Source organism: Peromyscus eremicus, chromosome 16_21 (genome assembly GCF_949786415.1).
Source record: "Peromyscus eremicus chromosome 16_21, PerEre_H2_v1, whole genome shotgun sequence".
NCBI classification, from domain to species: Eukaryota; Metazoa; Chordata; class Mammalia; order Rodentia; family Cricetidae; genus Peromyscus; species Peromyscus eremicus.
In genome coordinates this window covers 40,279,893-40,296,503 of record NC_081432.1, presented here as the reverse complement: position 1 = coordinate 40,296,503, position 16,611 = coordinate 40,279,893, and the positions used below count along the sequence as shown (strand labels likewise).

Below are 16,611 nucleotides of genomic sequence, written 5' to 3'. Positions count from 1 at the left end.
TTAAAGGTTCAGTCCCAGGACTTGTAGGAATTGGAAAAGACTAGCATGTGGTGGCCTTTCTACTTCTCTGCTTCTATTGAAACTGATGAAGTCCTCTGAGACAGAAGCCAGAATTCAACTTTGAAGCTCTCACAGTGGTCTAGAGGATGGTGACAGTGTACAGCACTGTGGCTGTAGGGACTGAAGGGACAGGAATTGCATTGGTCAGCTTTCCATTACTATAGCAAATACCTGAGATTATCAGCTGACAGAAAGGCTTCTTTCAGCTCAAAGCCTGAATGTTCCAGTCAGTGATGCACTTACTAAGGCACCATGCTTCTGGGGCTTCAGTGAGGCCACTATTATAGAAAGCAACATGTGCTAGAACAAGGCTACCTCAAGGCAACTAGGAAACAATTGACCAAGAAGAGGAAAGGGTAGCTTCCCACGATCCTCTTCCAGGGCATGAAGACCTCCTGCTAGTAAGTGCTAAGTCTTCACCGCCTTCCAATAGCAAATGGGGGATGCTCCATATCCAAAGAAAGCAATGGTACCCATGTAAAGTTAAGTTAGACCCCTCTTCTGACTGCACAGGTACAAAAGAAAAGAACAGCCTGAAAACATCAAGATTTGGGTAGGAGCCCATCAAAACAATGTAGCTGCTATTTCCTGAGATGAGCCGGGAAGGACGGGGTGATTTGCACCACAGACCAGGAGGTCAGGTTTAGAAACCTGAGATGATCTGTGAACTGCATTTATATGATTCAGAACACAGACAAAAAATACACTCTTAGATAGCAGGGTCTAGGGCTCAGAGAAAATGCTAGGCTGAATACATACAATTAGGAATCATAAACTTATATATGTACTTAATTTTGTAAAATGAATGAGATCCCTGTCTAGACATAAAACTCAAGACCTAAGCCACGCCCAAGAAACCTCAAATATCTGAGAAGGACAGTGCTCTGTCCAGATACTGAGCGCCATGCCCCCAGAAACCTCAAATATCTGAGAAGGACTCTGCTCTGTCCAGACACTGAGCACCAGTGGCATCTGTGTCATCTAGGATCTGCCCATCGAGTGTCCTAGGAACTCGGCCCACCCAGCTCTTCAGTTTTTCATCCCTCTGTAAAGCTATGTTTTCTACAAAAGAAAAGACAACTTCTGGAAAGCCCGTCAGAAGGGACCATAAGCTAAGTAGATCTCTAGATACACTTTTGAGAAAGGTACAACTTGTAGATTAAAAACAAACTACAGGAACGCTGACATAAAGCCAAGGCAAGACTATGAAATCGCTGCAACAAGGAAAACACCAACCTTCTTTGGACATTTGCTGCTGTAAAAAGAAGCTCCGTGTCTCAAAGAATCACCTTCCATCCCCCATTACAGATGACTGCAAAGCAATGAAGCCCACATGTAATTTCTCCGCACCCAGCAGGAATGCTTTCATGAGACTTAATAACATCCAGCTTCTACAAAGATTGAACATAAGAATCATTCACTTGAGTAATGATTTTATATCTTTAACCAAAATACCATTTAAAAGATCCTTTGTGACACTACCAACAGTCTTTATAATAGAAACATACCATGGTTCAGAAAACACTGTCTCCCAGTTCTATATGCTCACACACTACCATCATTCAGGACTCAATTCAAACACTAACTTCCCCAGGAAGCCCTCTGAGTCCCCTGGGTGAACATACATTTCATTCTTGAGCTTGCTCTCATGCTGTTAGTACCACATTCTACTTCCCATTAAATGGGAACTTCGGGACAAGCAATTTAGATTCTCTGCTAAATAACAGACATAGTTAATAAGGGGGATAGGAGGAATAGTATCATATACAATCACCATATAAATTCCACCATTATTCTTACCCAAGGAATGAGAAACAGACTTATACAAAGTCACACAGATCATAATGAGCAGATGAGTCTGAGCTCTGATTTGATTCCAAAGTATACATTCTCCCAACTACACTATGCTGCCATCCAAATCAAGCTGAATTATCCTACTCAAGAGACTTGTGTTTGTTAAACTATGAAAAACATGTCTGAGGACTCAATAAATGTTACTTGATTATAAAATCAAAACGTCTGTGCCTCTCAGAGAGCTTATAATTAACTGGAAGGTAATTCAAGAGTCATAACAAAATAGTAAAGACTTGGTATTCCATGTCCTCCGCATATTCGTATTCATACTCTCTCCCTGTCCCAATCCCCTCCTCCTCCATCCTCCCCCTTCCTCACCTGTCTTATGTATCCCAGTCTACCTGGTTTTCAACTAATGAATGAATTTATATAATTTTCAGGAAAACAGATGCAAATTGAGATAATCCTAGATTTTATAGAAAGACATAAATTCTGTTTGCATATATTATATGAACACAAAACTAGGGAAACATGGGGGACTAATGGAAGGGAGGAGGGTGAAAATGGGAAGGATAAGGTTACCAAGAGAATATGCTCAACTTACAGTAAATACTTGTTTGAAATGTCTTTATGTAACAGTAACACATATCTGTGTATATTTATATATATATACACACACATATATAATGACAATTTTTAATAAATACACAAAAGTAATAAAGATACTCTATGAAATCAAACTGATTTTTTTTTCTTAAGAAGCTATATATTCAACCACCATCTTTCTCTAAGAGCACCAGATACATTAACAAAACTGACTCTCCACTTAATAGGTTAGATCCAGTTCCATTTCATCATCAGTCTAATCCAAAGGTACCACTGGCATGAACAAACACCTGAAGTTGAAATCTTGGGTTAGGACATAGCTCAGTAGTAAAGGGCTTGCCTAGCATGCACAAAGACATGAATTCAATCCCCAGAATGTATAAATAAAATAAGTAAGTTAAAGATATCTACTTTTCATTTGATTTCCATAAGTCCCTAAGTAGGGGAAATAGAATAGTTATGGATGAGGAAGGGGGTTGGATAGAGAGGATCAAGTGAGAGAGGGAGGGAAGAGGGGGATGAGGGAGGAAATACAGGGAGACATGGCTAAAATTAAGTGCTATTTGAGGAGTAGTATGGAAACCTAATATAATAAAAGTTGCCAATAAATGTGTGTGTGCACGTGTGTGTGTGTGTGTGTGTGTGTGTGTGTGTGTGTGTGTGTGTGTGTATGAAGGTGATCTAAATGAAATCACCAAATAATGAGGAAGACAGAGCCCTAAGTGGACATCTCTTGTCACCAAATGAAGCTTCCAGTATTCAAGAATGGTTTATATCTAATTAAGTTGTTGGCCAAAGGGGTCCCATGGGAAACCCCAAACAACCCAGCCTGTTGCCAAGACTACAGGCTGCTCCCCACCAATGGATGGCAAGGCCCCATTGCTGAAAACAACATCTACACAACTCATTGAAAATGGAAAAGTCAAACTGATGCCTACCTAGAGCCTTCACCCCTATGTACTATTGTCTTTGGAACAGGAAGGTGCTCTGCTGCTACCAAAGGAGAAATGTAAACACCAAGCCAGCCACAAAACAAACCCTCTGATCTACAATGGTGTTCTGCCTGCAAGATATGCTAGTATATTGGTGGCACAAACCTTATAGGACTAACTAATCAATGTTTGATTTGACTTAAGACCCACTCCACCAGATGGAACCTGTATCTAACACTGCTTGGATGACCAAGAGCCTGAGACTAGATAGTCCAGGGACCTAAAGTGAAACCAAATACTATTGTTTACTAAAGGAACATTGCTATAAAATGACGCCTAATGACATTCTGCTAAACTCATAGATCAATGCCTTGTTCAGTCATCATCAGAGAAGTTTCCTCCTATAGCAGATGGAAATAAATATACAGACCCACAGCCAGACAATATGCAGAGTGTGAGAGACCTTGGAACATTCTAAAAGGGATGTCTCCATCAAACCCTTCCCCTCAGAGATCAGAGGAGACAGAAAGAGTATCAGAGCCAGAGAAGACGGAGGACACCAAGGGCACAGGGTCCTCTAAATCAACAGGATCAATGCACATATGAGCTCACAGAGACCGGGGCAGCATGCACAGGGCCTACATGGGTCTGCACCAGATGGGGTCCGACAGCTAAATAGAGAAGTGGACACATGCCCCCAATCCCTAACCCAGAATCTATCTCTAATTGATAACCACTTGAAAATGAAAATTTAATTTTCTCCAAGGGAGTTTCACTGGGGAAAAAAAAAAAAAAAAACTACTCTTAAGGGTAGGCTACATGACCATCAGCAGATGGCCAACAGAAAGTGAACTCAATGGCATCTTTGGAGACTCCTTGTCTCATAATATCATGTCATGGCTTTTTTGTTTTACTTTAATCTTATTTTTAATTTGGAAGATTCAACCTAAATGTGGGTGGCATCTTTTGATGGCAACACAGATAAAAAGAGGTCTTAGAAAAAAAAATCTTTTACTCTGGTTAGCAAGTTCATCCACCTTGTTGCTGCCGTTGCAACTGCTGTGATATCCTTTTGCTGGTATAAGAACCCTGAGTTTTCAGTCTTCCAATGTGGACTGAAAACCCAAGATTCTCTGGGAATCCCCTCAGCCCTCAGCACCAGACTGGGAATTCTGAAGCATAAAGCCTTGTGGAATGAACAGCTCCTGGGTTCTCGGCCTCTCCAGACTGAGATCGCCACTGTTGGACTACCCAGATAGCACTGTATAACTCAATCTAACATATTTCCTTTTAATATATATTCATTCTACTGGTACTTTTCCACTAGAGAACCCTAATATAGTTATATAACTTATATACAGCAGAAAAAATATGCCCAAGTTCAAGTCTGCACTCTCTCTCTCAGTACATCCCCATCCTTTTCATGTCACTTAGCACATATAAAACAATGTTTAGAAAATATTCTAAAGGAAAAAGAAAGCACTACTTACAATCGAAGGTAACGAGCTATGAGTACTCCAGGTCTGGCCTAGCTTCCCCAAGGGTTCATGGGATCAATAGTGGAGTATATTGGAGATTCATTAGCAGTACATTAGCTGAGACACTCTGCTGTACATATTCATTTAGCATTTACTAGGCCCTGGCATGTCGTAGGCCTTTAAATATATGTATGGATTATTGACAAAGAACAGATCATTATGCCTAAATTGCCCACAGAGGCGGACAGAAGAGCAAATAAGAGCTGAAGACCTACATCGTCCATTTGTTGGATAAGCCAGTTAGGAACTTATTTTTTTTTAAGGGTCGTTCATGAAACAATTTTTCTAAATCTTTAGTGAATATCAGCTTCACGTGGAAGGTTCTGAAAACACAAAGTACCAGGCCCTGTCCCCAGATCTTGATATGTATAGTCACACCTCATGAGCAAAAATATTTTCTTCTTTGGTAATAAGTTGAACAACTTAAGTCCACCCTATGTCATCACCTGAAAATTTTTGAGACAAAAGATAAGCTTTTTAAATAGTCCTAAATGTTTCTTGACTCAATTACAACAGAATGGAGTTGACCTTGCATTTGGCATGCAAGGACCAGAAACTGCAGCCATTATGTTGCTCTATGTTCTACAATCTGCTCTATGTTGTGCTTAAAGTCCAGTTGAACCAGAAGGCAATTGACACCAACACCAACACCAACACAACCAATCTGGGTGAGAGGACACTATGCCATGAATTCTTTATAATTATCCAGTTTAATTTCATTCTAGTGACTGGAAGATTTAATAACCATGTTCCAAGTAAGTGAATATTTTAGTGATTTTTTTTTCACACATTAATAAAAAAGTTTGAGACTGAGGGAGGAACGCAAAGATGGCAGTGGCCACCGGCATCCACCTCGGAGCTCCAAGGAGTCTGAGAGACCCAAGGAGGCTCCTAAGGGTGATGCAGAGGCAGAAAAGGCATCTGCAGAGCCTGAAGCAGCTCTGGAACAACTTAAAAAGGGGAGAGGGGCAAGTCTTATGGGAAGATGCTTTTAAAAAGTACACTCATGAAACTGGAAATAAAGATGGCGGAACAGAGTCATGCATGGGGGAGAATGATGAATCTATACCTTTCACTGCCGTGTCTCAGCCAACAGGCTGCAAGCACAAAGGTCATGCCTCATGACCCCTTGGGTGGCCAGCACCAACAACAGGGAGATTGCCTGGAGCTCCCACAGAAACAGGTCAATACTGAATAGAGCCAGCCCTAGGCCTGGCATCTGCTCAGAAAGCAAGCACAGTGCAGCAGCACTCACTGCCCACAGCCTATAAGCACAACAGTTGTGCCCAGCGCCTGGCACCAAGGACAGGGTGTTGTGCAGTGGCCTGGAGCTCCTACAGAAACACATCATTACTGAATAGGGCCTGTCCTAGGCTCATTACTGAATAGGGACTGTCCTAGGCTCACTGCCCCCAACTTGGAGCTGCTGTGGCTGCAGCCTTCTCTGCCTGCTGCCTTGCTGGGAGAGGGAAAGTGCAAGGCAGTGGTGCTGCCCATAGGCTACAAGCACAAAGGTCCAGCCCAACAAGCCTTGGGGTGGCTGACATTAAGGGTAGGGAGGTGTGTGGGAGCCAGGAGCTAAAGCAGTCTGGAACTTGCATGGAACCTGCCCCCAACATCCTGCCTACCTGCAACATCACCCTGACTCTGGGCAATAGCAGAATATATGAGACTAGCCTAGGCAATGATCCAATGCTTATGGTGCTTCAGAAACTAAACCAAAGACTCAATATTGCATGTAAAGCTGTTTGGGCAAAAAATATAGTGTGTGACACACTGCAGTATGCAGTGCCAATATGACAGACAAATATGCAATGGAGAGGCAGGAAAGATGGAGAGACACAGCAGTGTGCACTGGTGGTGACAGGTGTGAGAGAAGGCTACAGTGGACAGGGGAACATGTCTTGCTGAGCAGGGCCAACAGGGTGGGGTGCAGCAGCCTGCAGCTTGTGCATGCTCAGCCCCCAAACCTGCTGCCCAGACACATTATCGCCCTGGTTTTGTGGGGGAGCCCACAGAGGTTTCCTAGTGAGATCTGAGCTTGCTTTACCAGCAGGGCTGCATAAGAGGATGACTGGACCATGGGCCTGGGTACCAGGTGATTGGAAGGGTCTACACTTGGCTGTATCTAACAAGGGGGAGGTCTTTTGCCTTGCCCCATGGCATTGTTATAAAAAGCTTTTGAATAAAGTTCTGGGCCACTGGGTATTGACCCAGGTCTTCCCGAAGCTATCCTGTGTTTCTGTCTTTCTTCCTCTCTGCTAGGCCTATCATCCCACCTAATATTTCTTATTCCTCTCTCCTCCTCATAGGAACCCTTTAAAAGGTGGGGGCTGGCTTCCCACAGTTTTGAGCAATGGATAGGGTGTCCGAGATGAGGAATGGTTGGTTCATTTTCTGGATTAGAGTTCCTCTCATGGAGGCATTTTCTCAGTTGAGTTTCCCTCCCTTCAGATGACTCTAGCTTGTATCAAGTTGACATAAAACTAGCCAGCACACCATCCATAAAAAAAGCTTCTGTTAGAACATTCTCCATATCTATCCAACCAAATACTGCAAGTAGTACTGTAAGTCAACACTTTCTGCTCCTCTTCAACTAACAAAAAGCTCATTAGATTGAAAGGGTACCACAATTTAACATACCTCAGTTTACTATACTCTGTATATGTAAGAAAAGAGAACAGTGAGAAAAGCATGACCATTTATTTACAAGTGCAGACTGTGTAACAACAGAACCTAAGTGCAACATAATCTCTTAGTCAAAATAGTATATTTGCTAAGCTAATAAAAATATAAACTCTCGTCTATTTACAGAGAAAATTAAAAATTATCCACTAATTTGTTTTTACACTAAATTTTAAATTGTGGGGGGGGGGATCTCATAAGAAAAAAAATAAATAACTTTACACAAACTTTACATTGCTGCTGCTGCGTGGGCCTTCTCAGACAGGAGACAGGGAGGACCAAAAGGCAAGCTAGCTCGGAGCCCTGTCCCTGGTTCTTCTAAAAGCTTTACACTGTTTCTTCTATTCTATCCCGGTGCTTCTTAACGCAGCTCAAGCATTACAGCCCTTCAGCCCCGTGATAGAGTCAGGCCAAGCCACAGTGCGAGGATGTTTTTGCAAGGGGATGGTGCCAACAGCAGCCTCGGTATGTCTGGGTTATGTCAACCACCAAGAGAATGAAAACCTCAGAGTCAGGATGCTGGTTCACAAGACGGCAAAATCCTTCTGAAATTGTGTCCATGACCAGTGGAAAGTACCAGATTAACCCACTGTAACAAATCAATAAAACACTTGCCCTTCCCTTGTTCAGTAAGCAGTTTGGTCAGCATGCCTCAGCAGGGATAGGTGATTGGTCCACAAGCTTCACACTCTCAGGCAGATCCAGTTGTTCTCTCACTTCCACATGTGTGCTATGGCATACACCACACACACACATATGCACAGAATCACACACAGTTGGAATAAAGTATACAACGAGAGACATGTTATATACTGAGTCATGTTATCCTAAAATTCCTACTTTGAAGCTCTAGTCCCAAATGTGACTGTATTCCAAGACAGTGTCTGTAAGAGGGGGAAGCAAGGTGGAAAGATGCCACAGGTGTAGTTAACACAACACAACAGGAGTCCTTGCAGGAGCAGCAGCAGCAGCATGGCACTCACACAGAGAAGAGACCACATGAATAGGCCAAACCTCAAGTCCTGGGGCCAGGCCTCAGAAGTGGAAAAATCTGCCAACACCCTGATTTGAATTTCCAGACTCAAGAACCATGAGAAACTAAGTTTCTGTTGCTTAAACCAGCAAACTTGGAATTTTGTTACAGCAGTCCTAGAAAGCTAATACGACAACACATGGTATTTATTTCTATAAACATTCTTCATTCCCTATTATCCTTTTTTCCAGAAGAAACAAACTAAGAAATATACAACATAAATTTTTTTCCCTTACATAGTACACGATATAAAAGGGACAAAACCCACATTTCTAGACAAAATCTCGTCACCTGATATTAGTAGAAAAGAAGAACTGAGGAATGGGTCTAAGAACATGATGCTATAGACTGATAAAAAGTGGTTGTGAGGTTTACAGTGACTGCTGCTGAGATGCTGTCGGGACTGCACACAGCCTGGACGAAAGCATCTTCATTGCCTTCTCCTTATGTATTCGAAATGGCGTTGTGTGTGTGTGTGTGTGTGTGTGTGTGTGTTTGTGTGTGTGTGTGTGTACACGTATACATCCTTAGAGAAACACAACGCAGGAAGCAAGTTCAGTCTGCTGACAACATGCTTACTTAAGAAGACACCTTTCCCAACTTTTGCTTGGCACTTGCTAGATTAACATATAAATTTCTATTTACAGAAACTAAGACACATGTATCTTTTATACTTTTCAGCTGTGTTTTGGTGCATGTTTTACCAACAGATCTTCTAGCTTGAGGCTAACAAAATTTCATTTGCTATTGCTCTGCCCTTTCAACGTTACCTTGTCTGGGTCCATCTTCCCTCTAATAAACTCTTGCTTCCAGAACTGCAATGCCTGTTCTAAAGTCAGGCCAATGCCCTTCAGGAACAGCCCATACTGCATCCGGCCTCCATGACGAAGATGGTGGTTTTCCCTCAAAGCCTTGTGCAACTGACGCATGCAAGGTGGGAAAGATTTGGTAGAAAGCTACAAGAAAAAAAGCAAGTTTAGGTAATAGTGAAGATATACTAGGTCCCGATTATAGCTGCTGTGACTGCAAATTTGATTTAATCAGAATAAACAACATAAGTCATAGAAAGCATTGTTGTATTACATAGATTGTAAATGTGACTTGTCTTATTATTTTATAGTGATTAAAAATCAAACAGGTAACACTCTGAACATCCCAGATTATATAATAATAATAATGTCAGTTTCCCTGTTTCTCTTTTACATTTTCCTTTAGATGGCTAATAATGCACATATTAGCTACAAGAAATAACACAAAGAAGTGGCATGTCCCCAGTTTCCACCACATATAAAATCTTGCAAGACAGGCAAATACAACACAGATACATCGCACTGTGCTTCCTCAGATTCCCACAGTTATACGTCTACTTCTGTGTGCATGTTTCATCACGTGGAGGCTCATACTTCCACCACCTCAAGATGCAGAATGACTTCATCACCATGAGGATCCCTATTTCCTGCTTGCATTTATTTAGCGCCATTTGTGTATGGAAGCCAGAGGACAACACTGGGTGTCTTCCTCCGCTGTTCTCACTGAGCATGGAGTTCACTGTTTCAGCTAGATGGCTGGCCAGCATAAGCCTCCAGGATTCTCCGACTCGGCCTCCCCAGTGCTGAGGCTGCAGGCCCACACCACCACATGCAGCCTTTTCTGTGGATGCCAGGGATCCAAATGCAGGTCCTCACACACAGCAAGCATATTAGCCACTGACCATCTCACCACCCTTCTTCTTTCTGCCTGCTTTCTGCTTTCTGCACCCTGCTCCACCCCATCCTCCTTCTTTCCTAACATTTGGAAACAGCTAATCTGTTCATTTCTGTAACTGTCATTTCAAGAGAATCAACTAAACAAAATCACACAGTGTGCCATGTCTGAGGACTGGCTAGTTCCTCATCCTTGGTTCGAGGTTCTCCTGTGACAACTCAGGGAAAGTCAATGAACAGGCACAGTCTACGGCTTGAACGTGCCGCAGTTTAACCTTTTTATTACACACAAAACTGCTCTGAATATTCTTAGAGGGTTTATGTGAACGTAATATTCCATTTTTCTAAGAAAAAAGGTCTGAAAATATAATTGCAGAGTAGCAAATTGATTCATAACATAAATTAGACATAAAGTAGAACACAAAAGTAAGAGAAAGAGTTTTAAAGAGAAAATTCAAACACACATGTTTAACCAAGTTTAAAAATGCAGCTCTTTGTTTTAACATCAAAAATGAAGTATCATTGATTGTTTTTCAGTTCACTCTTTTGATTTACAATCTCTATCAAAAATGAAGTATCATTGATTGTTTTTCAGTTCATTTTTTTCACTTACAACCTCAACCTTGCTCCCTCTAACTTCCCAGAGTGCATCCTTCCTCCCAGAATGTGAGTTCTCACCAGGGCAGACTTGCCAGTTCACCCTGTCAGGAGGGCCCAGACTTGCTTTGTTTGACTTTGCTGCTCCCTCTAGTGACCATCTAATGTCTGTAAAGAACAACTGAATTCTATCCTCAAAACTAACCCACATAGACCTCTACCTTCCGGGGGAGTAACGAATAGAAAGCCTTTCAGTTCATTTTCACATGACTACTTTGGTTATTTCTTAATTAAAAACAAACAAACAAACCTTAGTGAATGTTCAACGTCCTTGGTGTAAACCCACACCATCCCCTAAGGCCCGTCAGCTTTTCAATACGTAACAGAACAGGTTTTATCCAGGATTGTAGAAAACAAGGAAACAGAAGCACAGTCCACTCAGTCAATGGTGGCTGTATGAAACTATGACCCCCATTACACGGACCAAGTCTGTATAATGACTTCAACAATGAGGACTGCAGCAGGGGCACGTGTCAAATGCCACAGAAGCCCAGTAGGGACTGGGAGCTGATTTGTCACTGTGCCAACAAGAAGTTCCTTCCCACCGTTGAGTCCTGCTTACACAGTCCCACTCTGCCGACACTGTCTGATGTGCCCTCCCGCTCCCATGCGATCTAGTTACAGCAGGCAAAGCCCCTCAAGACACAATTCAACCTCTGTTTCCTTTACTACAATTCCCCAATTCCTGGATTCTCAACCATCAAGGATTTATTGAACATTTATTATCTGTGTAGCCCTCACAGCTACCAGTACAGAGAGAGGTCACAGATCCTCTCCTGGAGCAGTTGACACTTGGATGCAGAGACAATGGGTATGAGCATGAAGAGGGTAAAAATGGTGTCCAAGCTCATGAGTAAAGCAGCAGTGGGATCAACTGTGACTGGGAGAGAATTCTGGAAACAGACTAGTCTCTAAGGAAATTACACTTCAACTAAAACATACACTTCAAGCTTGATTCTACTCATGTGAGGACCCAAGAATATCATTCATATTATGAAAATTAAAAACTCCAAGAAGGAATGAATATCATGTACTAGAACATAATGAGTATACCACGATGAAGTAGAAGACAGGCCATAAACACCAGAGGGTTTGATGATTTGATAAGGAACTCGGGCTACTACACTCTACAAACCAGTAAGAATGGAAGGAGGAAGAATGCTTAAGAGAACCCAATGGCTGTCCACAAAGCGAAAATAAAGACAACTGTGCACAGGGCTGGCCACAGTAAGACAGAGAAATGGGAACGGAGCTGACCGAGAAAGTGTAAGGACAGGCTATGGGATGCTGCAGAGGGCAGCAACAACAGATGCAGTGCTGTGCAAATAAAAACCATCAAAGATAAGGGGTGGGGTCAGCATCTAGGGAGGTATCCACTCTCTATCTTGATTCCCTGGCTTTAAAGAAGCTAGAGCTGGGACAGGGAAGATTCAGAAGAGGTCATGTAGACTAAGACAGACACTCACTCCATACCTACAGAGGGTCAAGGGAAGGCGCAGTCCCCATTTGAAGAGGGACACAGGGACAATAGTGCCACTGACAGATACAGACTTCAGTTATAGAACAACCTAGAAGACGCAGTTCATGACCAGCAGATAGCAAGAGATACACTGATGGCATGGTGTTAGAAGGATGAAGAGCTTCCAGATAAAGTTAAGTCTCAAGCGATTTTACAGGATGATGCTAATTTGCTATGTTGTCTGTTTCGCCCAGGTAAGGTCCAAGAAGTATAGATATTTTATTATATTCAGTTCTGTATTCACACCACTGACTGGTACACAACTGATGGGCTCAGTTTCTATTCACTACATGAATCAGTGAGTACAGTTCTTGGTATTCCCACAGTTCACACTTGCTGGGGATGAGAAAACACTTGGCTAGAGGGAGGAATAGAATTAACTTCAACTAGTCATATAATATAAAGTGAACACATGGAGAAACGGAAAGGCAAGAAAGGGACTAGTAAGGTGAAATAATTCTTTAGAGGAGATTCAAAGATGAGACATCTTAAGAGCAAATTGGAAATCAACTACATAGTGCAGACAATCCTATTATTTCCAGGGATATTAACTGCTAAGTACTATATTATGATTTGCCATAAGATAATCTTATCTATTCATTTTGATCTGTTCCCAGTAACCTTATTATAATTCTTATATTCCAACATTAAAACTCTGTTATATTTTTAATTTTTTGCAAGTAAAGTGGTAGTTGTAAATAAAGATTATTTCTAGCAGGCTTAATTTTTTCTTTGTGGGATAAAGTGCACACACTACAGAGCATTAAAGAGAAATTCTGGAAACTGAAGTATAACAAAGTGCTTTTGCTGAGGAAGTGCAAAGTCAAACAAGACAGACGTGAACCATGTGTTAGTGCAGGATGGCAGCCTTCCTTAGTGCTAGTGAATGCTCCTAGGGAACCGCACCCACACTCACAGAGTGAAGTTTTAACCCAGTTTGACTGGGTAAGAGATCCTTAAAAGAGGTGATTAAGTTGCATGGGTCATTATATCGTTAAAGGTGACTAGTGTACATACAAGAAGAGAAAGAAACAACCAGGCTGTAGACCAACAGTGGGAAAACCATCTCAGGAGACAGGAAAGCAGCCATCTATAAAGCAAAGAGAAAGGCCCCAGGAAACAGCTTACACTTCAAGCCTCGGGCTATGAGGAACTATCTTCTGGTATTTAAGTCACCAATCTGATTTTGCTATAACGGTTCTAGCTAACTAATACATGTCACTTCTCCTTTTCTAAATGTGTGTAGTATTTAAGTGTAAACACATAAACACAGTGGTTGTCATTTAAAAGAATTCCATTATCCAATAATCAAATTGTTTTTTAAAAATTGCAAATAACTTCCCCTTAAATTAGGTTTTCTTCCAATTAAAATAAAATCACATACATAAAATATGAGACTTTCCTCTTAAAATGATCAGAAGCAGTAAGGTACTGCTCCCCCATCTTCCCACCAAGGGTCTCTAGTTGAATCACGTCTGCTTTAACAGGGGCTGGTGCTTACCGAATCAATCTGATCTAAGGAAATCTTCCCCGTGTTCTTCTGGGTGCTGTAATCTTGACCAGTGTAAGAATGACTGAAAAACAAAGCAGAACAAAAAACTAAAATGGGATCTGTAAAATGCTTTCATCTCTTTAAAGAGAATTTTTATTCTAAGATCAAAGTTATAATAAGAAAACATTTTACACATGAACCTCAGCAGAAAGCCAAGTACTCTAAATATATTTAATAAGACATATACAATGAATTACTTACAAGTAACACACAACATAGCACCAGGCTGGATTTCCTGATTCCTACCCCAGGGCACTGCTTTCACTTCCTACAAGCATAATCCATACAGTAAAAGTTTAAACCTCCTCTACTTAAGCCTATCAACAGCACTGCAACAGAGCAAGAATCAAGAGAGAGCTTCAACAGGAATCACCCTGGACCACAGATCCCTGGGCGTGTCATTAGCCTACGGGCATGCTGTGCTCCTTCTCCATCGAATGGGGATGATGATATCGACCTGCAGTACTAACATAAGGACCCAAATCAAAATCATTTTTGTTAAAGCCCTGATATATAGTAGCAGTTGCTATTCATTAAAATATTTAACAGTGCTTAGTGTGCGAGGAATCCCCATGTACATTCTCTAATTAAATCCTCACATCCATTCTGGGAGAACACTTAATTTACATTTAACAAATGAGGAAATTAGAAATGTGTTAGGATCAAAACACCAAGTCTGTCCTGTGGTCAAATGCAAACTTGTCTCTTCATTTCATTTCTTTATGACACTGACATCCTCCTCCTATAATAAATGTCTCTGTGGTGTTATTCACAAATCTGGAAACAAGTTGATAGGCTCTATCTAAAGCCATTCATCTTTACAATTTTTCATATCCTTGACAAAATCTACTCTCCATGTCCAACCCCATAAACAAAGATCCCATTGCATTCAGTTTGCTATATTACATAGAAAAATGTATACAGTCAACCCATGGCTTATACAGATACAACTAAAGACAATTCTGGAGAGAAGAGTCAAGTTAATCATAAAGAATTCCAGACTCTCTATTTCACATCTACTAGGAACAGACTTTCCCTGCAGAACCACACACATGCTCTTTAAGAAGCTGCTGTTTCCACAGTCGATTAATTTCATTGATTAAACAACAGATACAAATTATGAAACAAGACTGTAGTAGTACACTGGGATGCTGCAAGTACCCTATGAGACCGTCAAGCCTAAGTATCCCTCTTCTGTTAGGTAATGTGCCATTTGCTCTGACTTAGTCCATCAATGACATTAACTTGATGCATACATAGATCATGCTAAGTGAAACCCACAGCTATTATTTTAATGATTTGCACTGTTTGGACAGGTATGTGTGCATGTAGGTATGTATGTAGAGTGTATATGCATGTAGGTTCACACATATGAGGATCCTCCTGAGTACGTGTGTACATGTGTGAAGGCCAGAGGTAATGTCAGCTATCTATCTATCATGTCTACCACTTTACTTACTGAGGCAAGGTCTCTCGCTGAACTTGGACTTCCCTGATTCAGCTAGCTAGCCAGCTTACTCTGACGAGTGCTTGTCTCCACTCCCCCAGTGCTGGATTACAGGTGACCACCAGGCCCGGCATGCCATGTTTTTTACGTGGATGCTTGGGATCTGGACGCCAGTCCTCAGGCTTATCCAGCAAGCATTTCATCCACCGAGCCGCCGGCTCCTGTTCCACACTGCCATACAGGCCTAAAAGACCATTATTTCTGTAAAATCACAGGGGTAAAAAACGACTTGACTTCCCCATCTAATCATGGAACAAAGAAGCCCCACAGGGTCACAGAACTAGCAGAAGGCTGCAAGTCTGGAGACCTTTCTTGTTTCGGGTTTTAAGTCACTAGCTGTACAACTGGAAAAGTCAATTACCCTGTTTTGCCATCGTTCTCATTTGTAAAATGGAAGTACTGATGCCAGACTAGACATGCTGGGGGAAACAAATAACATGGCTTATTCAAAAATGCTAATTAAAATCAGTAAAGTATATTCTAGTACAAAGGAGTAATTACATACTTTAACCAGTAAACAGAGGGAAAGCAGACAGTAAGGCGGCCAGTATGAGCCTAGAGGAGACATCACCCAGCTCTGTACTAGGCCACGCCTTCGACTCCTGTAAACCTCAGTATCCAAATGCATAAATGAAAACGGTGACCGCAACCATCTAAAAGAATTGTTCAAACCAACCATTCACAAATACATACGTAGTGGTAAAATGATGTACAGACATAATTATAGATGGTTATTGATAAAACACAGTCAAATAATTACTTCACCTCAGGAACTTGTCTTGGCCAGATTAATTGCAGCATAATGAGTTTAAAAGAATACATAAAGAAGAAACACAGAGTGAACACAGCGGCATACACCTGCAGTCTAGCGGGTTGAGGGGATTTGGGATTTGAGGCAATTCTGAGCTATGAAGCCAGCGCGCAGGGCAGGGACACGGGACGGGACGGGATGACGACACACAAACACAACACCATACACATTGCCATTCCCTCAGGCACTGACTCAAAGCTATCAAGGGAAACCC

General features: G+C 41.7%; 1 protein-coding gene across 3 annotated transcripts in view; it reads right to left on the bottom strand.

Annotated features, from left to right (window-relative positions):
- The window catches only part of Prim2 (DNA primase subunit 2), a 233,317-nt gene that overhangs the window by 57,621 nt on the left and 159,085 nt on the right, over positions 1 to 16,611 (bottom strand). For all 3 annotated transcript variants that reach the window (XM_059281728.1, XM_059281729.1, XM_059281730.1), the window contains 2 exons: positions 14,029 to 14,101; positions 9,419 to 9,604 (listed from right to left, as the gene is read on the bottom strand). In XM_059281728.1, coding sequence (XP_059137711.1) covers positions 9,419 to 9,604; positions 14,029 to 14,101 — 259 coding nt within the window. The remainder of the gene's footprint in view (positions 1 to 9,418; positions 9,605 to 14,028; positions 14,102 to 16,611) is intronic.